This window comes from Leucoraja erinacea, chromosome 23 (genome assembly GCF_028641065.1).
Source record: "Leucoraja erinacea ecotype New England chromosome 23, Leri_hhj_1, whole genome shotgun sequence".
NCBI classification, from domain to species: domain Eukaryota; kingdom Metazoa; phylum Chordata; class Chondrichthyes; order Rajiformes; family Rajidae; genus Leucoraja; species Leucoraja erinaceus.
Window position 1 is genome coordinate 26,772,297 of NC_073399.1, and position 25,225 is coordinate 26,797,521.

General features: G+C 44.9%; 1 protein-coding gene across 1 annotated transcript in view; it reads left to right on the forward strand.

Moving 5' to 3' along the window:
• Nucleotides 1-25,225, forward strand: part of sdk2b (sidekick cell adhesion molecule 2b) — a 656,366-nt gene that overhangs the window by 530,735 nt on the left and 100,406 nt on the right. Inside the window, exons 38-40 of the mRNA XM_055654146.1 lie at nt 16,303-16,440; nt 17,267-17,428; nt 19,393-19,518. Of these exons, the coding sequence (XP_055510121.1) occupies nt 16,303-16,440; nt 17,267-17,428; nt 19,393-19,518 (426 nt within the window). The remainder of the gene's footprint in view (nt 1-16,302; nt 16,441-17,266; nt 17,429-19,392; nt 19,519-25,225) is intronic.

The following is a 25,225-nucleotide window of genomic DNA, read 5'->3' on the forward strand; positions in this document are numbered from 1 at the left end:
GAAGAGGAGTTTGGTGTTGTACCTCAACCAATAGTACTCTAACACATTACCTGGACATTACAATGGTGCCGGTGGGAGTTTAATCCAACCGACTATGTATTGCATTTCCTATATTACAGCACTGATTGTACTTCAAACTTTTTTTTTCACCACAAGATCCTTTGGGATGTTTATTAGAATGAGGGGGGATCTCATTGAAACCTACCAAATAATGAAAGGCATAGATGTGCAAAGGATGTTTCCAGTAGTGGGAGAGTTTAGGATTAGAGGGCACAGCCTCAGAATAAAAGGATTTTCTCGAACATAAAGGGTCTCGACCCGAAACGTACCCTATCCATGTTCTCCAGAGATGCTGCCTGACCCACTGAATTACGCCAGCATTTTGTGTCTATCTTTCGTATAAACCAGTAACTGCAGTTCCTGCGTAGGAAACAACAGCAGATGCTGGTAGACACAAAGTGCTGGAGTAACTCAGCGGGTCAGGCAGCGTCTCTGGAGAGAAGGAATGGGTGACGCTGCGGATCGGCTCGAAAAGTCACCCATTCCTTCTCTCCAAAGATGCTGCCTGACCCACTGAGTTACTCCAGCATTTTGTGTCTATCTGCAGTTCCTTGTTATTACATGCAAGTCTTTTTCTCTTTTAACCATATAAACCATATAACAATTACAGCACGGAAACAGGCCATCTCGGCCCTACAAGTCCGTGCTGAACAACTTTTTTCCTTTAGTCCCACCTGCCTGCCCTCATACCATAACCCTCCATTCCCTTCTCATCCATATGCCTATCCAATTTATTTTTAAATGATACCAACGAACCTGCCTCCACCACTTCCACTGGAAGCTCATTCCACACCGCTACCACTCTCTGAGTAAAGAAGTTCCCCCTCATGTTACCCCTAAACTTCTGTCCCTTCATTCTGAAGTCATATTCTCTTGTTTGAATCTTCCCTATTCTCAAAGGGAAAAGCTGGTCCACGTCAACTCTGTCTATCCCTCTCATCATTTTAAAGACCTCTATCAAGTCCCCCCTTAACCTTCTGCGCTTCAGAGAATAAAGACCTAACTTATTCAACCTTTCTCTGTAACTTAGTTGTTGAAACCCAGGCAACATTCTAGTAAATCTCCTCTGTACTCTCTCTATTTTGTCGACATCCTTCCTATAATTGGGCGACCAAAATTGTACACCATACTCCATATTTGGTCTCACCAATGCCTTTTACAATTTTAACATTACATCCCAGCTTCTATGCTCAATGCTCTGATTTATAAAGGCTAGCATACCAAAAGCTTTCTTTACCACCCTATCTATATGAGATTCCACCTTCAAGGAACTATGCACGGTTATTCCCAGATCCCTCTGTTCAACTGTATTCTTCAATTCCCTACCATTTACCATGTACGTCCTATTTTGATTTGTCCTGCCAAGGTGTAGCACCTCACATTTATCAGCATTAAACTCCATCTGCCATCTTTCAGCCCATTTTTCCAAATGGCCTAAATCACTCTGTAGACTTTGGAAACCCTCTTCATTATCCACAACACCCCCTATCTTGGTATCATCTGCATACTTACTAATCCAATTTACCACACCTTCATCCAGATCATTGATGTACATGACAAACAACAAAGGATCCCTGAGGCACCCCACTAGTCACCTGCCTCTAACCCGACAAACAACCATCCACCATTACCCTGAAGACCTCCCAGGGCAGCACCAATTCTCCCTCCCACTAGTCCGACCCTCTGTCCTCCAACCCGACAAACCGGAACCATCCACCATTCTGCACCCTCTGAACATCGAATTCTCCCCAGTTGCAGCCTTCGGGCTACTGCCTCCTTTTTCCTTTCTTGTCCCCGCCACCCCGCCCCCGATCATTCTGAAGAAGGGTTTCGGCCCGAAACGTTGCCTATTTCCTTCGCTCCATAGATGCTGCTGCACCCACTGAGTTTCTCCAGCTTTTTTGTGTACCATCCACCATTACCCTCTGGCTTCTCCCATTCAGCCACTGTTGAATCCATCTTGCTACTCCTGCATTTACCCAACAGTTGAACCTTCTTAACCAACCTTCCATGAGGAACCTTGTCAAAGGCCTTACTAAAGTCCATATAGACAACATCCACTGCTTTACCCTCGTCAATTTCCCTAGTAACCTCTTCAAAAAATTCAAGAAGATTAGTCAAACATGACCTTCCAGGCACAAATCCATGCTGACTGTTCCTAATCAGACCATGTTTATCCAGATGCTTATATATATTATCTCTAGGTATCTTTTCCATTAATTTGCCCACCACTGAAGTCAAACTAACAGGCCTATAATTGCTAGGTTTACTCTTTTTAGACAATGGAACAACATGCGCAGTACGCCAATCCTCGGGGACTATTCCCGTTTCTAATGACATTTGAAATATTTCTGTCATAGCCCCGGCTATTTCTACACTAACTTCCCTCAATGCCCTAGGGAATATCCTGTCAGCACCTGGAGACTTATCCACTTTTATATTTTTCAAAAGTGTCAGTACTTCTTTTACTTTGAAACTCATAGTATCCATAGCTACTCTACTAGTTTCCCTTACCTCACATAATTCAATATCCTTCTCCTTGGTGAATACCGACGAAAATAAATTGTTCAATATCTCCCCCATCTCTTTTGGCTCTGCAGATAGCTGTCCACTCTGTCTCTCCAATGGACCAATTTTATCCCTCGTTATCCTTTTGCTATTAATATAGCTGTAGAAACCCTTTGGATTTACTTTCACCTTACCTGCCAAAGCAACCTCATGTCTTCTTTTAGCTTTTCTAATTTCTTTCTTAAGATTCTTTTTACATTCCTTATACTCCTCAAGCACCTCATTTACTTCATGCTGCCTATAATTATTGTAGATCTCCCTCTTTTTCCGAACAAGATGTCCAATTTCCCTTGAAAACCAGGGCTCTTTCCAATTTTTACTGTTTCCTTTCAACCGAACAGGAACATAAAGATTCTGTACTCTTAAAATTTCCCCTTTAAATGTCCTCCATTTCTCTTCTACATCTTTCCCATAAAACAAAATGTCCCAGTTCACTCCTTTTAAATCATTTCGCATCTCATCAAAGTTAGCCTTTCTCCAATCAAAAATCTCAACCCTATGTCATAGAAACATAGAATCTCCAGGTCCAGGTCCAGTTCTGACCCTCTCCATAATTATATTGAAACTAATGGTATTGTGATCACTGGACCCGAAGTGCTCCCCAACGCATACCTCCGCCACCTGTCCCGTCTCATTTCCTAACAGGAGGTCCAAAACTGCCCCTCCTCAAGTAAGTACCTCTATGTATTGCTGCAAAAAACTATCCTGCACACATTTTACAAACTCCAAACCATCCAGCCCATTTACAGAATGTGTTTCCCAGTCTATGTGTGGAAAGTTGAAATCTCCCACAATCACTACTTTGTGCTTACTACTAATATCTGCTATCTCCTTACATATTTGCTCTTCCAATTCTCGATCCCCATTTGGCGGTCTATAATACACCCCTATAAGTGTTGCTACCCCTTTCCCACTTCTCAGTTCCACCCAAATAGCCTCCCTAGATGAGCCCTCCAATCTATCCTGCCAAAGCACTGCTGTAATATCTTCCCTGACTAGTAATACAACACCTCCACATCTTGCCCCTCCAATTCTATCACACCTGAAGCAACGAAATCCTGGAATATTTCGTTTCCAATCACAGCCCTCCTGCAACCATGTTTCACTGATCGCCACAACATCATACTTCCAGGTGTCTATCCAGATTCTAAGCTCATCCACCTTTCTTACAATGCTCCTAGCATTAAAATATGCACATTTAAGAAACAGCCTCTTATTCTCTGTTTATTTCCTTTTTTTTCTTTCTCCTCTTGTGCCCGAGTGCTTCCCTTTTCTGCTTCCTGCCTCCCATTCTGTCTACTAGCTTTCTCTATTTGAGTCCCTCGCCCCAACCATTCTAGTTTAAAGTCTCCCCAGTAGCCTTTGCAAATTTCCCCGCCAGGATATTGGTCCCCCTCGGGTTCAAGGGTTTTGTAACTTTAAATGTCATCTTGTAGTTCCAAATGTTACTTGTCATCAATGATTAATTTTTTCTACTTGTACCTGTCTCTGAAGTCATTTTTCATCAAACAAAAAAACCCTAAAAAGTCAATAATGTTTAATTGTCATATGTAAGGGGAACAGAACAGTGCTGTTATATGCTGCAGCCTTTTAGAACCATGAACACAATAACAACAAATAAATATACAGTTCTCAATAATGCAATATATTAATAATCAGTAGGGGCGCCACAGTGGCACAGCGGTAGTAGAACTGCTGGAGACCTGGGTTCGATCCTGACTGCGGGTGCTGTCTGTGTGGAGTATTGTACATTCTCCCTGTGACCGCGTGGGTTTTCTCTGGGTGCTCCTCCCACACTCCAAAGGCGTACAGGTTTGTAGGTCTCTGTAAATTGTCGCTAGTGTGTCGGAAAGAACTAGTTTACGGGTCGACACGGACTCAATGGGCCGAAGGGTCTGTTTCACTCTCTATCTTTCTAAATTCTAAAGTCAGTAATACAAGGTAACCAGACCATAATTGTGCAAAATCGAAGTCCATCCTGCACCCAAACGATTCCTTACACAAAATAAGGACATTCTTCCCACCCTAACGGTGTCACCCTTTTGGGAGAACAGTCCCATTGTTCCGACCCGAAACGTCACCTATCCATGTTCTCCAGTGATGCTGCCTGACCCACTGAGTTACTCCAGAAATGTGTACCTTTATTTGTAAACCAGCATCTGCAGTGCTTTCATCCCCCATTGTTCACTCCTCTTCCTGTCAGTTTGACTTTCTCTGCTTACATGTTAAGAGCCTGTCCCACCAGCATGCGATTGCATGCGTCTAGCGCGACCAAACGGAACCGGAGTTCGCGGTAAGTACGCGCAAAGTTTGCGCAAAGTTCGTGCGTGACGTGATTTACGTTATACTCACCAATCAGCTGGGTAGGATGCGGGCCGACGTTGCACGGCGTCGGGCGGTGACGTCATCACGCAACGGCACGCGCTAGGCGTACGCCGTCAAGATGCCGCGTACGACGTCAAGACGCTGCGTACGCCCTCAACGCGCCTGCGGGCCGACAAGCTGTGGGCGCGGGGGATTTTCGGAGCCAGCCCCACACAACTTTATACGCCTCCGCGCTTGGAAGTAGGACCGGCCCCGCGCGGCCGTACGTCTGAAGCGACCACGTTTGGTCGCGCTAGACGCATGCAATCGCATGCTGGTTGGACAGGCCCTTTACTCTTCCTTTTCATTTCAGGCCTGCACGGGTCCCAGCCTGAGTGACAAAACATTTCGCCTCCAGGCAATGAAATCTATTCTCACTTTGCTTTTGTCTCCCAGAGATAACTTTAAATCGACAACTCCTCAACACCCACTCACATCTGGATAAAATAATCTCTCCACTTAAACTTTGTCAAAACTTGTCACCATTGACAATTGGCCATCTGCTCTTTGATCCTTCACACACAGTCTTAATCTCTCAGCTCGCTCCTCTCAGCTGCAGTCTCTGTTCCTGCGCCAGCGCACGGGCCCTCAGTGGACGCCATTGTTGATGTTTGTTTAATGTGAGTGAAAATCCAGTGAAAACTTTACTCATCTCCAGGACTGTGGAAAGTTGGGTTAAAACTAACTCCAGTTACAGACAAATACTTAATACACTTTGGATCAATGTTAAGTTGCTTCAAGAGCACCTCTGCACAAAATAAATGGATTCACTATGAAACTTCAGAAGCTAGTTGCAGAAAGTCGGAAGTGTAAATAGCCCATAAGAACCTTATTTTCAACAAAGGTGACTTCAGCGTGTTAGTCCTGGTTGACCCCTGAACAAGCTCCTTCATGCAACAATAGTTACATTGACGATATTGATTTATTATTCTCACTGAAATGAGTTGCAGTCCTGTTCAATTTACCAAAGTAAATGGCGTAACGCGGCAAGCTTCCTGTTTGGAATTACTGCATGTGACTGGTTTTCACCAAACAATGAACAGGGTTTTCTGTCCTCGACATGCATGGGAAGGGAGATAAACTTGAGGGCCTGAGCTGCAGGGAGAAGTTGGGCAGGCTTGGTCTTTATTCCTTGGAGCGCAGGAGGATGAGGGATGATCTTCTGCAGGTGTATAAAAATCATGAGGAGAATAGATAGTGTGAATGCACAGAGCCTTACCTAGGGTTGGGGAATCAAGAACTAGAAGACTTACGTTGAAGATGAGAGGGGAAAGATAGGAACCTGAGAGGCAATTCTTTTCATACAGAGGGTGGTAGGTATATGGAACTATCAAAGGAGGTAGATACAAAGTGCTGGAGTAACTCAGTAGGTCGGGTAGCACGTCTGGAGAAAAGGAATAGGTGACGCTTTGGGTCGGAACCCTTCTTCAGGTAGTTGAGGCAGGTACAATAACAACATTTACAAGGCATCTGGACAGGTACATGGATAGAAAAGGTTTAGAGTGATATGAGCCAATTGTAGGTAAATGGAATGAGCTTAGAATGAGCATCTTGGTTGACATCCACAAGTTGGGCTGGAGGGCCTGTTTCCATGATTCTCTGTTGTGTCCTCCATCAATGTGGAGCTGGCTGCTACAGACCACAAAGCCTTACATTCTGAAGAAGGGTTTCGGCCCGAAACGTTGCCTATCTCCTTCGCTCCATAGATGCTGCTGCACCCGCTGAGTATCTCCAGCATTTTTGTGTACCAAAGCCTTACATTAACTGATCTTAAACAGCTGAAGAAAGTGGGAGTATTAGCAATGGTTCCTGACCAATGAACCTTAGTGACACAGAAAGATGCAAGGTACTGGAGTAACTCAGCAGGTCAGGCAGCATCTCTGGAGAACATGGATAGGTGACGTTTTGTCAGAGTCTGAAGAAGGGTCACTACCTGATACATCACCTATCCATGTTCTCCACATATGCTGCCTGATCCAGAGTTACTCTAGCACTTTTTTTCTCTCTTTGCTGTAAACCAGCATCTGCAGTTCCTTGTTATTAAATGATCCTTCATGACAAGTTCACATGATGGGGATTTATTAAGGAATGGCTGTGACATTGTCCTCTCCCTCTCCCAGATAAGCAGCCAACTCGTTACTATTCAGGACGACTCAGGAAATAAAGGAGTTTGTATACCAGCATCTGCAGCGAGCATCCAAATTAACATATTTAGTGAAGGAAGAGTTAACGGTGTGCAGACTCCCTCTGCCTTTTCATGCAATCTTCAAACAGATTCACAGGACATGAATTTCTCTGTACAATCGGTGTGGACTGTTGCCAAACTAACCATACATGATGCCTGCAAACCTGGAGCATTTAAATCACAAAGTTTACTCATTTGAAGTGCAACATTTATGTGGAAATCACCCAATAATACTTCGGAGCTCTTGGAAATGGAACTAACATTTGCACCATATAAAAAGTTGGATTAATCGTGTACTCATTTAATTGGGATTCCAGGAAACTACAGTTGTTTCTGGATTTAAATTACACAATTTATTGGAGACAGATTCAAGACTTGAACACCTCCCAGGAGAAGGAAGTCAAGTAGAGCAGTGTCAAACTTAGCAAAACTTTCAGACGCACTGGTTTCTTGGGCTCTGAACAACTGCAACTACAGAAATTCACAAAGCACCGATTGAGGATTGAACAGCATCAAGGCACAAGTTTGCTCATCTTATCAGCAGTGAATGTGGCTTGCTCCGAGTCTTCCACCGAAACAGGCAGGACCTGGAGTGATTAACAAGTAAATGACATGTATTAAAGATACAGTGTGGGAACAGGCTCTTTGGCCCACCGAGTCCATACTATCAATCACACGTTCACATGTGCAATCCTACACGCTAGGGACAATTTACAGAACTTTTAAAAATATATATTTTTATTAGAAGTGATGTACAATAATATAAGATATAAATAACATATTACATTTCATGTACAACTTCTTATTTTAAATTTAATAGTAGAAAAAAAAGAGTAAGAAAAGCAAAAAATATAGGGATAGAGAATATTATACCAGAACTTAACTAACCTACAAAAAGCTGCATATTTTTGGGATGTGCGAGGAAATTGGAGCATCCGGAGAATATCCTCACGGTGACAGGTAAAACATACAAACTCTGTACAAACTGCACCTGAGGTCAGGACTGAACCCGGGTCTCTGGCGCTGTGAGGCAGCAGCTCTACCGTGGCGCTACTGTGCTGTCCTATTAATTTCAAGGAGAGGTCATAAAGACTTGGATCTGGGAATAATCCGGAAGACGCAGGATCTTTTCATTCCTAAGAGGAAGACAGCTTCTAGTGGGAGAAAGAGGCAACCGTGGCTGACAAGGGAAGTCTAGGACAGTATACAACTAAAAGAGAAGGCGTATAACATAGCAAAGATTAGTGGGAAGCCGGAGGATTGGGAAATTTTTAAAGAACAACAGAGAGGTAACTAAAAAGACAATACTGAAAGAAAAGGCAAAATACGAAGGTAAGCTAGCCAATAATATAAAAAAGGATAGCAAGAGTTTCTTCAGTTATATAAAGAGCAAGAAAGAGGCAAGAGTGGATTTTGGACCATTGGAGAATGATGCAGGAGAAGTGATAATGGTGAATAAAGATATGGCAGTGGAGTTGAATAACCTTTTTGCATCAGTCTTCACAGTGGTAGACACCAGCAAAGTACCTGAAATTCAGGAGAGTCAGGGGGTGGAAGTTAGTGGAGTGGCTATTAATAGGGAGAAGGTGCTTGGGAAGCTGAAAGGGCTGTATATGTATGTCACGTGGGCCGGTTAGACTGCACCCAAGGGTTCTGAAAGAGGGGGTTTTACAGTTTGTGGAGGCATTGACTGATATTTCAAGAATCACTAGAATCAGGGGTGGTCCCAGATGAGTGGAGAATTGCCAATATTACCCAACTGCACAAAAAGGGAGCAAGGCAGAATAGTGGGAACTATAGGCCGGTTAGTCTGACTTTGGTGTGTAGGAAAGAACTGCAGATGCCGGTTTAAATCGAAGGTAGACACAAAATGACTGATGGTCAAGAAGGAACTGCAGATGCTGGAGAATCGAAGGTAGACAAAATTGCTGGAGAAACTCAGCGGGTGCGGCAGCATCTATGGAGCAAAGGAAATCGGCAACATTTCGGGCTGAAATGTCAGGGTCTGAAGAAGGGTTTCGGCCCGAAACGTTGCCTATTTCCTTCGCTCCATAGATGCTGCCGCACCCGCTGAGCTTATCCAGCAATTTTGTCTATCTACAAAATGACTGATGTCAGGGGATCATCTGTCTGACATCAGTCTGAAGAAGGATCTCAACCCGAAACGTCACCCTCTCCTTCTTTCCAAAGATGCTGAGTTTCTCCAGCATTTTGTGTCCACAGTCTGACTTCGATGATCGGTAAGATTTTAGTCGATTATAAAATGTGAGTTTAAGGAGTACTTCGAAGCTCACGATAAAATAGGCCGAAGTCTGCATGGCTTTATGAAAGGGAGATCTTGCTTGACAAATTTGCTGGAATTCATTGAAGTAAATAGCAGGACTGACCAAGGAGAGTCAGTAGATGTTGTTTACTTCCAGACAGCCTTTGATAAGGTGCCACACGTTGGGCTGTTAGGAAGATGCGAGCCTACGATATCAAAGAGCAGATACTGACATGGATAGCAGGTTGGCTAGATAGCTGAAGTCAATGAGTCGCAATAAAGGGGGCTTTTTCTGGTTGGCTGCAAGCGACTAGTGGAGTTCCGCAAGGGTCGGTGCTGGTGCCATGACTCTTTACGTTGTATATTAATGATTTGGACGATTGAAGGCTTTGTGGCAAAGTTTGTGGGTGATACGAAAATAGGTGGAGGGACAGGTAGTGTAGAGAAAGCAGGGACTCTGCGGAAGGACGTGGACAGGTTGGGAGAGTGGACAGAGAAGTGGCAGATGAAATTTAGTGTAGCAAAGTGTGGAGTCATGCATTTTGGTAGCAGGAATATAGGCGTCGACTATTTTCTAAATAGGGTGAGAATCCAGAAATCGGAGGTGCAAAGAGGCTTGGGAGTGCTGTGTACAGGATTCCTAAAAAGTTAATCTGTAAATCGAATCGGTAGGAAGGAAAACAAACTCAATGCCAGCATTTATTTCAATAGGACTTGTATACATAAACAGGGATGTAATGTTGAGGCCTTATTAGGTGCTGGTAAGGCTGCATTTGGGATATTGTGAGCAATTTTAGGCGCCATATCTGAGGAAGGATGTGCTGGCTCTGGAGGGGGTCCAGAGAAGGTTTACAAGAATGATCCCAGGAATGAGTAGTTCATGGCGTCTGGGCCTGTACTCGCTGGACTTTAGATTAATGAGGGGGGACCTCATTGAAACATACAGAATAGTGAAAGGCTTGGATAGAGTGGATGTGGGGAGGATGTCTCCACTAGTTGGAGAGTCTAGGACTAGAGGTCATCGCCTCAGAATTAAAGGACGTTCGTTTAGATTGGAGATGAGGAGAAATTTCTTTAGTCAGAGGGTGGTGACTGTGGAATTCTTTGCCACAGAAGGCTGTGGAGGCCAAGCCAGTGGATATTTTTAAGGCAGAGATAGATACTTGATTAGAACAGGTGTCAGAGGTTATGGGGAGAAGGCAGGAGAAAGGGGTTATGTGGGAGAGATAGATCAGCTATGATTGAATGGCGGAGGAGACTTGATGGGCAAAATTGCTTAATTCTGCTCCTATTCCTTATGACCTTATGGATTGTTTTCTCTGCAACGGCAGAGGTTAAAGAGAGACCTGATAAAGATTTTTACAATTATAAGAGATTCAGATGGGGTAGACAGTCAGAACCTATTTCCCAGAGTGCAAATGTCAAAGACTAGAGGGCATAGCTTTAAAATTAGAGGGGCAAAGTTTGAAGGAGTCATGTTTTTTGCACAGTGAGTTGTGGGTGCCTGGAATGAGCTGCCAGAGGTGGTAGTGGAGGCAGATACAATATTGGTATTTAAGAGGTTTTTAGACAGGCACGTGGTTATGGAGGGATAGGGGGTCATGTGCAGCAAAGGAAATTAGTTTAATTTGGCATCATGTGGATAATGAAGAGGATTTCCAAAGTCTACAGAGTGATTTAGGCCATTTGGAAAAATGGGCTGAAAGATGGCAGATGGAGTTTAATGCTGATAAATGTGAGGTGCTACACCTTGGCAGGACAAATCAAAATAGGACGTACATGGTAAATGGTAGGGAATTGAAGAATACAGTTGAACAGAGGGATCTGGGTATAACCGTGCATAGTTCCTTGAAGGTGGAATCTCATATAGATAGGGTGGTAAAGAAAACTTTTGGTATGCTAGCCTTTATAAATCAGAGCATTGAGTATAGAAGCTGGGATGTAATGTTAAAATTGTACAAGGCATTGGTGAGACCAAATCTGGAGTATGGTGTACAATTTTGGTCGCCCAATTATAGGAAGGATGTCAACAAAATAGAGAGAGTACAGAGGAGATTTACTAGAATGTTGCCTGGGTTTCAACAACTAAGTTACAGAGATAGGTTGAATAAGTTAGGTCTTTATTCTCTGGAGCGCAGAAGGTTAAGGGGGAACTTGATAGAGGTCTTTAAAATGATGAGAGGGATAGACAGAGTTGATGTGGACAAGCTTCTCCCTTTGAGAATAGGGAAGATTCAAACAAGAGGACATGACTTCAGAATTAAGGGACAGAAGTTTAGGGGTAACATGAGGGGGAACTTCTTTACTCAGAGAGTGGTAGCGGTGTGGAATGAGCTTCCAGTGGAAGTGGTGGAGGCAGGTTCGTTGGTATCATTTAAAAATAAATTGGATAGGCATATGGATGAGAAGGGAATGGAGGGTTATGGTATGAGTGCAGGCAGGTGGGACTAAGGGAATAAAAGTTGTTCGGCACGGACTTGTAGGGCCGAGATGGCCTGTTTCTGTGCTGTAATTGTTATATGGTTATATGGTTATATGGTTAACATCTCCAGCACAGACATTGTGGGCCGAAAGGCCTGTTCCTGTGCTGTATTTTTTTTTAATTAATTTCCTGTGCAGTTCAGTGTGGATTAGATTAGTTTAATTAGATAGTTTAGTTTAGAGATACAGTGTAGAAACAGGCCCTTTTGCCCAACTTGCCCATACTGACCAACATGCTCCATCTACACTGAAGGTAGACACAAAATGCTGGAGTAACTCAGCGGGTCGATCAGCATCTCTAGAGAAAACGACTAGGTGATGTTTTGGGTCAAAACCCTTCTTCAGACACCTCATACTTACCCTTAGACCATGAGCACCAGGCCATTATCTCTCAAACTATCTCCAATGTTATCACTTCCAGTTGTTTGCCCTCCACAGCCTCCAACCTTATCATTCCCCAGCCCCGCACGGCCTGCTTTTACCTGGTGGTTATGTTTTCAGGCTCCTGATGGTAGCAGTGAGATGGAAGCTTGGCTAGGGTGGTGATGATGGCAGCCTATACTTGAGGCAGCATCACCTGTAGATCCTTTCAATGATGGGGTCAGTACCCATGACCACTCTCTATGATCTCCTACATTCCTGGACAATGGAGTTGCCAAACCAGTCAGAGTGGTCATTATGCTCTGTACCTAACATATACAGGGGCACCAGGTGTGGCCAGATGTACAGATGCATGACCAGTCGTGCTCTCCATGTTCCCACCTTTCAGCGGACACACAGGAGGTCTGCCATGAGTTGTAACGTGGCCCACTGCCCGCCTTTAACACAATCTCCATCATTGTACCATCAATGTGGCAGCAGGGGAGGCACAGTGGTAGAGTCGCTGCCTTATGGAGCCAGGGACCCAGGTTCAATCCTGACTACAGGTGCTGTCTGTATGGAGTTTGCACGTCCTCCCCCTGACCACGTGGGTTTTCTCCGGGTGCTTTGTTTTCCTCCCACATTCTAGAGTCGTGCAGGTTTGTAGGTTAATAGGCTTGTTATAAATGTAAATTGTCCCTCACATGTAGGATCGTGCTAGTGTGCGGGGATCACCATTCGATGCGTACTTGGTGGGCCACGGGACTGTTTCCAAGCTGTATCTTTAAATTAAATTAATCTAAACATTGAGAAAATACGTACTTGCAGAGAATGTGAAAGTGGCTCTGCCGACTAAGTGCCATTGTAGTGTGGATGTTTCTGAGCTGTGCTGCCTCGTTGGGTGAACAAGTGAGGCGAACAAGTAAGTAAGTAAGTTTATTGGCCAAGTATTCACATACAAGGAATTTGTCTTGGTGCTCCGCACACAAGTAACAACATGACATACAGTGGCAGTTACGAATGACTCAGAAAACACTAAACATTAATAATAATAAAACATTAATGATAAAACACTATGTGAACCAACAAAATACCAGATCAAAGGGAGGCTACAGATTTTTGGCTGTTGAGTAGAGCAACTACTCGTGGATAAAAACTGTTTTTATGTCTGGCTGTGGCAGCTTTGACAGTCCGGAGTCGCCTTCCAGAGGGAAGTGATTCAAAGAGTTTGTGGCCAGGGTGAGAGGGGTCAGCTGACATTAGTCTTGCTCCAAGTCAAGACAAAGAATGTGGAGTGGAACTACCCCTGAGCTTCTTCAATACATTGCCTATTTCCAGTCAAATATTTATTAAATTGTATAATTGGTGTCATAGAAACATAGAAAAATAGATGCAGGAGTAGGTGCTTTGAGCCATTCCGCCATTCAAGATTCAATTTATTTGTCATTTGGACCCCTTGAGGTCCAAACGAAATGACGTTTCTGCAGCCATACATTACAAACAAATAGACCCAAGACGGAACATAATTTACATAAACATCCATCACATCGCTGTGATGGAAGGCCAAAAAAACTTATCTCTCCACTGCACTCTCCCCCCCCGATGTCAGAGTCAAAGTCAAAGCCCCCGGCTGACGATGGCGATTGTCCCGCGGCCACTAAAGCCACGCTGGGTGGTGCAAGGTCGCACACCGGGTCTTGATGTTGGAGCCCCCGCCGGGCGCTCGCAGAGTCCCGCGGCCATTCCAAGCCGCGCGGGGCGGTGCTGTAAGGCCCCGCTCCAGGAGCTCTTCGGCCCCGCAACTCGGGCGGGAGAAGTCGCCGTTGGGGGAGCCCTGAAAAGCGGTCTCCCTCCAGGGACCCGCGGGCTCCCGGTGCCGCCGTCCGCCAGACCCACAGTTGCAACCTCCGAATCTCCGGAGGTCGGGCCGCAGCAGCGCTCCACCACCGCTCCACCCGCTCTGGACTCGGCCAGCTCCGCGACGGTGAAGTGAGTCGTCGGAACCAGAGCCCTGTTGGAGGCCGCTCCTCGTTGCAGCCCCAACGACAACGGAGACCCGACAAAGAAAAGGTCGGGTCTCCCGTGTAGGGAGAGATTAAAAGTTACCCCCCCCTCCCTCCCCCCCCCCCCCCCCCCCCCCCCACACACACCCAACAAACAAAAAAATAACAAAAACTACATAAAAACATAGACAAAAAATAATTAAAACGCAGACGGGCTGCAGAGGCCGCTGCTGGCAAGAGTCGCGCCGCCTACACGATTCAATATGATCATGGCTGATCTAAAATCAGTAGCCCATATCCCTTGATTCCTTTAGCCCGAAGAGCTAAATCTAACTCTCTCATGAACAGGGAATTAAAAACGTGAACTAGTCTAAAACTGCATCAACTTTATAATTCACTTTTACTAAATATAATGGTGTGAGCAAAAGAATCCATGGGGTAAAAGCATTCAGAATTTTATTGGCAAAATCTGTACAAAATTATTAGATATAGCCCTGTAAATAGAGCATGTGTTGTATGATATAGCGACTACAATCCTTTCACGGAAAAAGCTTGTTGTGTCTTAGATATTATTTGGCACTTCATAAAATTCACTTTGTATTTAATAATAGAAAGTGCTGGCAGTAGCTTCAGAATGACAACTTTTCAGGACAAATCTTCTTTGTCTTCTTGTGCTTTGAAGTGTCTGACCTTTTCCACAAATTACAAGAAACTGGGAGGTCACGTAGACCAGCTGGCAAGGGCACGGATCCTTTATATTTGGGGAAATATTTGCCAGAAAAGCAGAAAAATGTGATCATTAAAAATTATAAAATTAATAACAAAATGAGACAGAATATCATTTGTTGGAGACACGGTCAGTCTGAAGAAGGGTCCCAACCCGAAATGTCAACTATCCATGTTCTCCAGTGATGCTGCCTGACTCGCTGAGTTACTCCAGCACTTTGTGTCTTTTTTTTAAACATTTTTGTTTCAACTTTCACATCATGGGATGTCCCGAGATGCTTCGGTGACTGCTGTATTGTTGGCATATTTATGAATCGCAAAATCTCAAAAATAAAAAAAGAAGATAATCTATGCTTCATGTTATTGGTTGAAGGTAAATTCACTGAGGCCTTCCCACTTGTTTTATTATCTGCACTTTCTCTGTCACGGTAATGCTACAATGCTGTAACACTATATTCTCCACTCTGGTATATATTCCCATTGCACTACCTGCTGTATTTGTGAATGGTTTGATTGTACTCGGGCATCGTGTGATCCAACTGAATAGTACATAAACAAACCTTTTCACTGTATCTCAGTACACATGACAATAATAAACCAATACTTTGATTGTAGAAAGGAACTGCAGATGCTGGTTTATATCAAAGATAGGCACAAAATGCTGGAGTAACTCCACGGGTCAGGCAGTATCTCTGGAGAAAAAGAATAGTTGACGTTTCGGGTTGAGACCCTAGAAGAATGTCTGAAGAAGGGTTCTGAAACATCACCTATTCCTTTTCTTCAGAGATACTGCCAATACACAGATGATGTGCCACAGTTGTTGCAGTGAGAATGACGTTATGTTGATTGAAGCAGAAATATAGCTAGCTCCACATTATCAGATGCCATGACTTGCGAGTGTAATTATGGTATGCCAAGTTTACGGAGCTAGTTTCTATGATAAATATACACATGAGTTAGGAGTTTTCAATGTGAAACGTATGCACTAATATAGGGCAAAAGCTTACAGCAGGAAATAAGATTTGGTGGACAAGAAATGCGAAAGATGGGCGGTTTTAATAAATATATGTGAACATGTACATATCCATGCAGCGTTTTCCTGCCCTTCCTCTTGTCTGGACATCACCCATTTCTCTGCATGCTGTGTGTTTGGTTGAATGCCCACAAATAAGAATGGAAAATGTTAATAATTGTCCATTGACGTTGATGTTAGGTCTCATTTACTCAACCTCTGGTCTCTGAGTTGTGGCCACGGATCACAACTGATCACTGTCTTGCTTTTTCACTCACAGCTCCGAGTGCTCCGAGCTACATCCAATTCAGCGAGCTCACCACCACCTCTGTCAACGTGTCGTGGGGAGCACCCAAGTATCCCAATGGCATCATCGAAGGATACCAGCTAGTCTATGAGCCTTGCATGCCTGTTGATGGTAAGCATTAACGTATTTACTTCCCATAGTTAGAGAGATGGAAAGGAGACCCTTCGGCCCATCAAGTCCATGTCAACCATCAAGCATCCATTTTCACACCAATCCTACCCTAACCCATTTTATAGTCACCACATTCCTATCCACACCCCCTAGATTCTACCACTCATCTACACACTAGAGGCTATTTACTGTGTTGGCGCAGCAGTAGATTTGCTGCCTTACAGTGCCAGAGACCCTGGTTTTATCCTGACTACGGGTGCTGTCTGTACGGAGTTTGCACGTTCCCTTTGTGACCGCATGGGTTTTCTCCAGGTGCTCTGGTTTCCTCCCACACTCTAAAGACATACAGGTTTGTAGGTTAATTGGCTTGAGTGTGTAGGATAGTGTTGGTGTACAGGGTGCGTGGACTGGGTGAGCCGAAGGGCCTGTTTCCATGCTGTATCTCTAAAGTCTAAAGATAGGCAAAGGAATCTGATGGAATGACATGCATCTCCACATCAGCACATGATGAATGACCATTTGGCAAAGATTCCACTGGGCACTTGACCTGTTGGTACACAGCCAAAGGTCCATCTTCAGAGGGGAGGGGGAGAAGGAGGGGGAAGAAAAAAGCAGAAGGATAACACAAAATTATGCACATTTACCGTTGTCATTTTTATTGATTTTTATCTCTAAGTGATTGTCTAAAGTAATTGTTCACTTGTTATTATACTTAATCCAAACTCTGTTGTAGTTGTTCTCAGCATATTCCCGTACACGCACAGTCTATCCAACATAAATGCTGGTGTCTGGCTGAGCCGGTTTCAGTGATTCTCTTGCTGTGCAGGTGTGAGTAAGATTGTGACCGTGGATGTGAAGGGAAACAGCCCCGGATGGATGAAGATTAAAGACCTGTCGGATGGCGTCACTTACGCCTACCGAATCAAAGCTAAAACCTTCACGTATGGACCAGAAATTGAGGCAAACATCACAACTGGACCAGGGGAAGGTAATTAAATATGTTTCTCTCTAAGTCTGGGAGAGAGAAATTACCCTTTTGTTGCAGATCATAAACTAATGTGAGGGTGTTACTGCCAGTATTCTCATCTCTTCCATTCCCTTCCGTCAAAGGTGGTGGTGGGACCAGATTTCAGCGAGTGAATCTGAGCTGCAGTTCTCACTTCAGTTTAGCACTGGGAACCAAAAACTAATTTGCCACCTTTGTTTTGTCACTTACATGTTTTTCTATTTTTCTGCTACGTTGTGTACCTAACTTTAAACACTTCCAACCCCTGTTTCATCAGGAGCCTGGTTTCCTTGACAACTCAACACCAAGTGATAAAGCCAACTCAACTACATTCTACTCTTGGTTTGTAGTTCCTCAGGCGCCTGCACAAAATAAATTCCTCTGTTTCAACATAATTTATATATGCCTTGCTAAGAACAGCCATTAATCACCAAACACAAAGCACTGGAGGAGCTCAGCGATTCAGGCAGCATCTGTAAGGGAAATGGACAACAACCTTTTGGGTCAGGACCCTTCTTCAGACCACAAACATCAACCCACGGATGCTGCCTGACCCACTGAGTTCCTCCAGTGCTTTCACATTTTGCTCAAGATGCCAGCATCTGCAGTTTTTTGTGTCTCCATAAATTGATAGAAACATAGAAAATAGGTGCAGGAGTAGGCCATTCGGCCCTTCGAGCATGCACCGCCATTCAATATGATCATGGCTGATCATCCAACTCAGTATCCCGTACCTGCCTTCTCTCCATACCCCCTGATCCCCTTAGCCACAAGGGCCACATCAAACTCCCTCTTAAATATAGCCAATGAACTGGCCTCAACTACTTTCTGTGGCAGAGAATTCCACAGATTCACCACTCTCTGTGTGAAAAATGTTTTTCTCATCTCGGTCCTAAAGGACTTCCCCCTTATCCTTAAACTGTGACCCCAATTCTGGACTTCCACAACATCGGGAACAATCTTCCTGCATCTAGCCTGTCCAACCCCTTAAGAATTTTGTAAGTTTCTATAAGATCCCCCCTCAATCTTCTAAATTCTAGCGAGTACAAGCCGATGTCTTTTGTTTGGCAAAATAACGTGTGAAAAGCTGTTTATTCGCTGGGTGTGTAGTTGCGATTTATCAAAATTATTTATGTGAAAGGGCAAAAAACATTAAACCTGGCCTTCATAGTGTTAGAAAGACAATTAGCGTTGGTGTTACTGTGATGAAGGGGAGTGTTAAAGTTTCTGAAAAGCAGTTTGTATTTAGCCTGTCAAAGCAGCAGTGGAAAAGCCCTGGGATGGCATGTGAGTGAGACGGGTGTCCCATGGGATTGGAACAAGTTCAAGTGGGACAAGGGATGGGAAGTAGTGCTATGGGGAGAGGTCCATGAGTGTGCAGAGACCTGCCTGAAGAGGGAGGAACCATGCACTACACTTGTGATTCCAATGCTGCTGTTAGTTCCAATAATCTTGCTGCAATGGGCTGCGTAGAAATCGGATCACAAGGGTCTGGACAAAAGAGAAATGTGAAGCGTTGTAAACTTTGTGAGCATGGACTTTTCTTCCTTATTCTTTCATTCCATTTTTCTTGAAAGAAAGAGAGTTGACATAGAAAAACCAACAGCACAATGTCCGACACAAGACGCCATCTGTCCATTCTCTCCACAGATGCTGCCTGACCTGCCGAGTTCCTCAAGCAATTTGGTTTTAGCCCAAATACACTGTGATATTGAATGACCAACATTTATCATTCACCCAACACTCCTCACAGACATACATTGAGGTTGTTGCAGTGTGGGTGACCCTACCAAACATAACTTGGCTGACACATGTTTCCCACATTATAACAGGTACAGACCCTTTGAAAACAGTTTGATGACGGAGTGCTTTGGGGAGAGTTGGGAGGTTGGGAGAGGCCTCACTACAGACAGCGTTTTCTCACCCATGTGCTTACCTTCCCTCAGGTTCCCCGGGGCCTCCAGGTGAGCCACTGATCTACAGGTACGGCTCCGTCATCACCATTCATTGGTCCAGTGGGGACTCGGGAAAGGCCCCCATCAGCCGATACGTCATCGAGGCCAGACCATCAGGTAAGAAACTTGACTCATAAAACCTTACATTGCCATTCACCTCAACGCCAGGCAACGATCTACTGCTGAATATTTCCAAAATATTGTTCCCAATTTCATGTTTAAAAATATTAGCATCAGATACATGTATAAAATGTATTGATTGCTCTCCATTTCCTGAGATCCATATTCCTTGTAACCAACTTAGTATCCATCCACAATTGTGTTTGGTTTAATTTATTGTCACATGTACCGAGGTACAGCGAAACGCTTTTTGTTGCTGTTTGGTGAGCGGAAAAACTGTACGTGATTACAATCGAGCGGTCCACAGTGTACAGAAACACGACAAGGGGAATCTGTGGAGGAGAGGTTTAAAAGAGTGGAACGATTGTAATGAGTGATTGCAGATCCGCTTCCGGGACCAGCACGCAGAGAGTCGCCTAGCTTGGGCACCGTCTTGCTGGTGTTGCCGCCAGTGGCTTTAAATAAATCTAGAACAATCTGGAAGTGCTGGATCTAACCGAAGGACGAAGTTGAGGCCTGCACATGTGTGATATTTAAAAGCCGTTTGGACAGGGACATGGATGGGGACAATGTGGAGGTACACATGCCAGACACAGGCAGGTGGGACCAGCTCACTGAGGCAACTTGGTCAGCATGGACAAATTGGGCCAAGGCTGTGTTTCCGTGCTGTATGACTCCATAACTCTAATCAAACGAAAGGTCATCAATGATATACCAATCTCAAATTAATTATATTGATTCAAGATTCTTTGTTTTAAAGAAAGAGCGTTGGACTTTTTAAAGAGTTAACAGTGTTGTATCAACTAAGCCAACATCTGTTTTTAAGTACTTGTTTAATTAAATTTTCCAGGAATGTTTCCATCCTGTTTCCATGTTGTTTTTTCAATCTTCCAGTTACATAAATTATCCCTTCCACTTAATTTTTCAGTATTGTTATTACACTGTGCAGTATTAAAGAGACCAATCAAAAACATATTGTGAAAATAATTAAATACAAGTCAATTACAGATCTGCATTGCTGATAAAACATTAGACAAGGAAAGAGTTTATATCTTGAATCTTACTATCAGCTGCATTAATCTAAACGTTGTCAGAAATCCCATAAATAATTTCTCTTGCTTTAGATAGTAAACAGGCTGAGAACACTCATCCTAAATAGTTTTCAAAATCCTTCACAGATTAGGAGAGGGGCCAAGTATGTTTACATCACAGGGAAGCATTGCCCTGATCACTGGCTAATAAAATCCTTAAAAGGTGGCGAGCGATTTGTCCGCTGTGCATTGCCCACGACACAGCTCTGTGGTGGGGCCACAGGTCTTACTCAATGGCTCTGTCACCGTCACGTGAATCCAAATCACAGACGAGACCTGATGCAGATGTAATTAGCACAGAAGATGTGAGAAATACCTAGCTTGTCTGACAGCATCTGGAGAGAGAAATTTGTAGTTCATATTTCATGTCCAAGGATCTTTCACTGCCAGTAGGCTGTAGAAGCAGATAGAATTATGACTTCTAGACGACATCTGGACAGATGTATAGGTAGGAAGAGTTTCGAGAGCTATGGGCCAATTGCAGGCAAACAGGACTAGCCCAGTATGCCAGTTAGGTTGGCATAGATGAGGTGGGTTGAAAGGCCTGTTTCCATGCTGTGCGGCTAAGTCTAAGCAGAACAGGTGATCACAGCTCTCGGTGTTGTCTGTGAAGTGTATGCACCCCCTCTGTCATCACATGGGCTTCCTCCAGGCACTCCAGATCCCTCCCATGACCCTAAGGTCAAGTTCAAGTTAATAGACACAAAATGCTGGAATAACTCAGCGGGACAGGCAGCATCTCTGCAGAGAAGGAATGGGTGATGTTTCGGGTCGAGGCCTTCAGTCTGAAGAAGGGTCTCGACCCGAAACGTCACCCATTCCTTCTCTCCAGAGATGCTATCTCCAGCTGAGTTACTCCAGCAATTTGTGTCCATTTTCGGTTCAAACTAGCATCTGCAGTTCCTTCCTACACATGGTGTTCAGGTAATCGGCCACAGTAAATTGCCGTTAATGCATATTGATGACCAAGAGGAGTTGATGGATGTGTGTGAGAGTGAATGATGAACAAGGAGTGGAATGGCATCGATGGGTTTGCTCCCCTGGGCATTGGTGTGGAACAGCCAAGTTAAGTTCAAGGTAACGTCGAGTTTATTGTCATATACACCAGTAGGTGAGGTAGAGGTACAATGAAAACCTTGCTTGCAGTTTTGTTTTGGAGGCCTTTTATTATTTTTATGTGGGGGTTGGGGGGAGGGGGAAACCGTTTTCTCCAGACCCTACCTGGGCGAGGATGCGTCCTTCCTCCGAGCCGCATCTTTGCCCCCTCCACCTGGATTGGCACGGCCTTTCCTGCCGGAGACCGGCCAGAGCTTCGAGCTGCAGCTTCAGCAGCGGCGCAGCACTGAGGTACCATCGCGGAACGGGCGATGCCTTACACGGGCCGCCATGTTGGAGCTCCGGAGCGCTGGGACTGCCGACTTCAGCATCGTGGAGCTGTGGTCTGCGAAGCGCCCTGCCGCGGCGGCGCAGATTTTAAACATGGCGGAGCCTGGGATCTTTCGCCGAGATCGCCAGTGTTGGAGCTCCGACCAGTACGGCCTGTGGACTTCGGGGGCCATGGTCTCCGGTAGGAAGCGGCCGTTTCAGAACTGCAAGCCGCTGAGAGTGTTCTTCCGACGCCGGAGTTTCATCATTCCCGCGAGAGGTCCTGAAACATCGGGCCGCCGTAACAGCAACTGCGGAGGCCTCAAATAGGCCCCGACCATGGGTGAACATTGAGGGAGTAGACTGAACTTTGCTGCCTTCTCTCACAGTGGGAAACGTTGATCCCGCTGTGGGGGGATGATTTTTATGTTTCATGGTAAATTCTATGATGTTGTGTTTATTTTATTGGTGTGCTGCTATGGCAACTCAAATTTCACTACAACTGTATGTGACAATAAATGTCCTTTGTCCTTTATCACAGGCACATAGACAACACACAAAAACATAAGTTATGCAAAAAGTCGACATAACATTCTAAACGACTGCAGAAAAAAAAATTTAAAAAGACTGCAAAAACATAATTAGAAAAAAAAAAGAACAGTACTGCACCGGGACAGGCCCTTCTGCCCACAATGTCCATGCCGAACATTATGCCGACCTGATTGTCATGGTTTTCAGGCTCTTGTACCTTCTCCCTGATGGTAGCAGTGAGATGGGAACCTCTGCCCTCTGGTTCTTGATTCCCACTGGGGAAGAGACTTTGTGCGGTCACCCTATCAATTTCCTCCCCTCGTGATTTTATACACCGCTACAAGATCACCCTACTGCCTCCCGCGCTCCAAAACATAAAAAGGCTTGCGCGGCCTCTCCCTGTAGCTCAGGCCCTCAAGTCCTCATAAATCTCTGCACTGTTCCAAGCTTCTTCAAGAGCCATGGAAGGAGAAGAAGTGAAAGGATTGCAGTGGTGGCAGTGGCAGGCAGCGGTATAGTTAACAGGATAGATACTGTTCTCTGTAACTGTGGATGGAATCCTGAACACTGAGTTGCCTGCCAGAACATTTCCTTGCGGCTGGAGTGGGAGGGGAATGACCCTGTTACCATGGTTGACAGAGACAGGGTGAAGAGGGATGTCTTGCTGCAAGAATGCGAGCAGCAAGACCCGGACTTAAAAGCCAAAGCCACAAATATGAAGATTACTCCTTGAGCAATGTGCGCATTGGCACAGGGTGAATAAGAATTGAATATCTGGCTCAGGGAGTGGTGCATGGAACATATTTATTTCTTCATCAGCCAATGGCACCAACACAAGCAAAGAGAGAGACGTTCTGAGGTAGATTTAGAAAATGAAAGAGAAGAGAAACCAATGATACAAGATAGTAAAATGGATCATGGTAAGGTGAGTCTGTCTGGAAAGAAACGTCCCGTCTAAATTAAAACATTTGCCTTTAATTCGAGAGTCGAATGTATCGAACGTGTTTGTCATATGTATCAGCAACAGAACAATGAAATTCTTACTTGCTGCAGCTGAAAGCCCCTGTCCCACTTTCACGACCTAATTGGCGACCTCTGCTGAGTTTGCCCTTGACATACTCGCAGCCACGAGGCGTAGGAGGTCTTCGTAACTCTTCCTAATGCTCGTGAGTGGTCTCCGCGTACTCGTGGCCTCAAGTAGGTCGCGATATTTTTTCCAGCCTGATAAAAAAATGTCCAAGAGTAAAAAAAAGGTTGGCATGGGAAAAATGTAAACTTTTTACTCGTGGGTAGGTCGTAGTAGGTCGTGATGGTAGTCGTAGATTAGTAACAGGCCCAAGAAAAAAAATGCAAACATGACATCATTTTATCATGTGATCATTTTCCACTCGTAGCTAGTCGTAGTTGGTCTTAGGTGTGGAAGACTGAGGTCGAGGAGGGGTCATAGGAGGCCGTAGACATAGTCATAGGAGGTCTTTTATTTTGGCGAGTCAGCACGACCTTGACATTTTTCTCGTTTAGGCTGTTCTAAACTCGTGGATTAGGTCGTCCAAGTGGGACAGGCCCTTAACACGCCTGTAAACATGATAATGCACAGGTACAAATTCAATAATCTATAATACAACAAATTAATAATTGGTGACTCATTAACTTGAGAAAAATAGTAAATAGACTAAACTAAGAGTTTCTTTATTTGAATGTGTTGAGCATTCTTGACTAAATGTGACATAAAGACACTACAGGTGCACAACCTTTTATCCGGTGTTCCGGAAACCGAAAAACTCCGAAAACCGGCCATTTTTTCCAGATGTCGTCTGCGCACCAAAGCTCGCGTTTGGCGCCAAACTTGACCCGAAACGACCCACGGTCAACCCAGGTCTGTATTACTGCAGCGGCTGCCTCCTCCCCGGAGACCGGGAGACGCTTAAACATCTGTAAATCATTGCTTAAATGTTAGTCAGTTAGTTTGGAGGGCTTTTATGTGAAGGGGGGGGGGGGGGGGGGGGGGGGGGGGGGGGGGGGAAGGGGGTAAAAACTTTAATTCTTAGTCCCCTACCTGGTCGGAGAGGTGGGGAGCGGTCAATGCCTTACCGGGTCGCCGTGCAGTAAGCTCCGCAGCGCTGTGGCCGGTGGGGCTGCGGGCGGCGCCGGTTGTAGCTCCGACACCGGCAACTCTACCCCTGGCTGCGAGGTGCTCCAAATCCAGCGCAGCCCGTGGCCGGACGCCCCAGCTCCGCGAATGTTGGAGCGTCGCTGGATTTGGAGCCGCGCAGCCAGGGGTAGAGTTGCCAGGGTCGGAGCTCCAACCGGCGCCGCCCGCGGCCGGACGGAGCCCCCAGCTCCGCGAGGTTGGGAGTCGCCGACCAGGTAGGGGACTAAGAATTAAAGTTTCCCCCTTCACCCCTACTCCACCACCACCACATAAAATCCCTCCAAACTAACTGACTAACATTTATGCAATGATTCTCCCGGTCTCCGGGGAGGAGGCAGCTGCTCCAGACTTTTCAAGCCGCCCGCGCTCCCTACCTAATCTACGCTAAAAATCTTCCATTCGGAAATCCGAAAATGTCCGAAATCCGACAAGTGTCTGGTCCCAAGGCTTTCGGATAAAAGGTTGTGCACCTGTATTGGAATTGAGTGGGTTAGTTAGTCGATCTCACAGACATGACTGAGGCATGGATGTAAAATGACCAGGAATAGCAACTGAATCTTTCAGA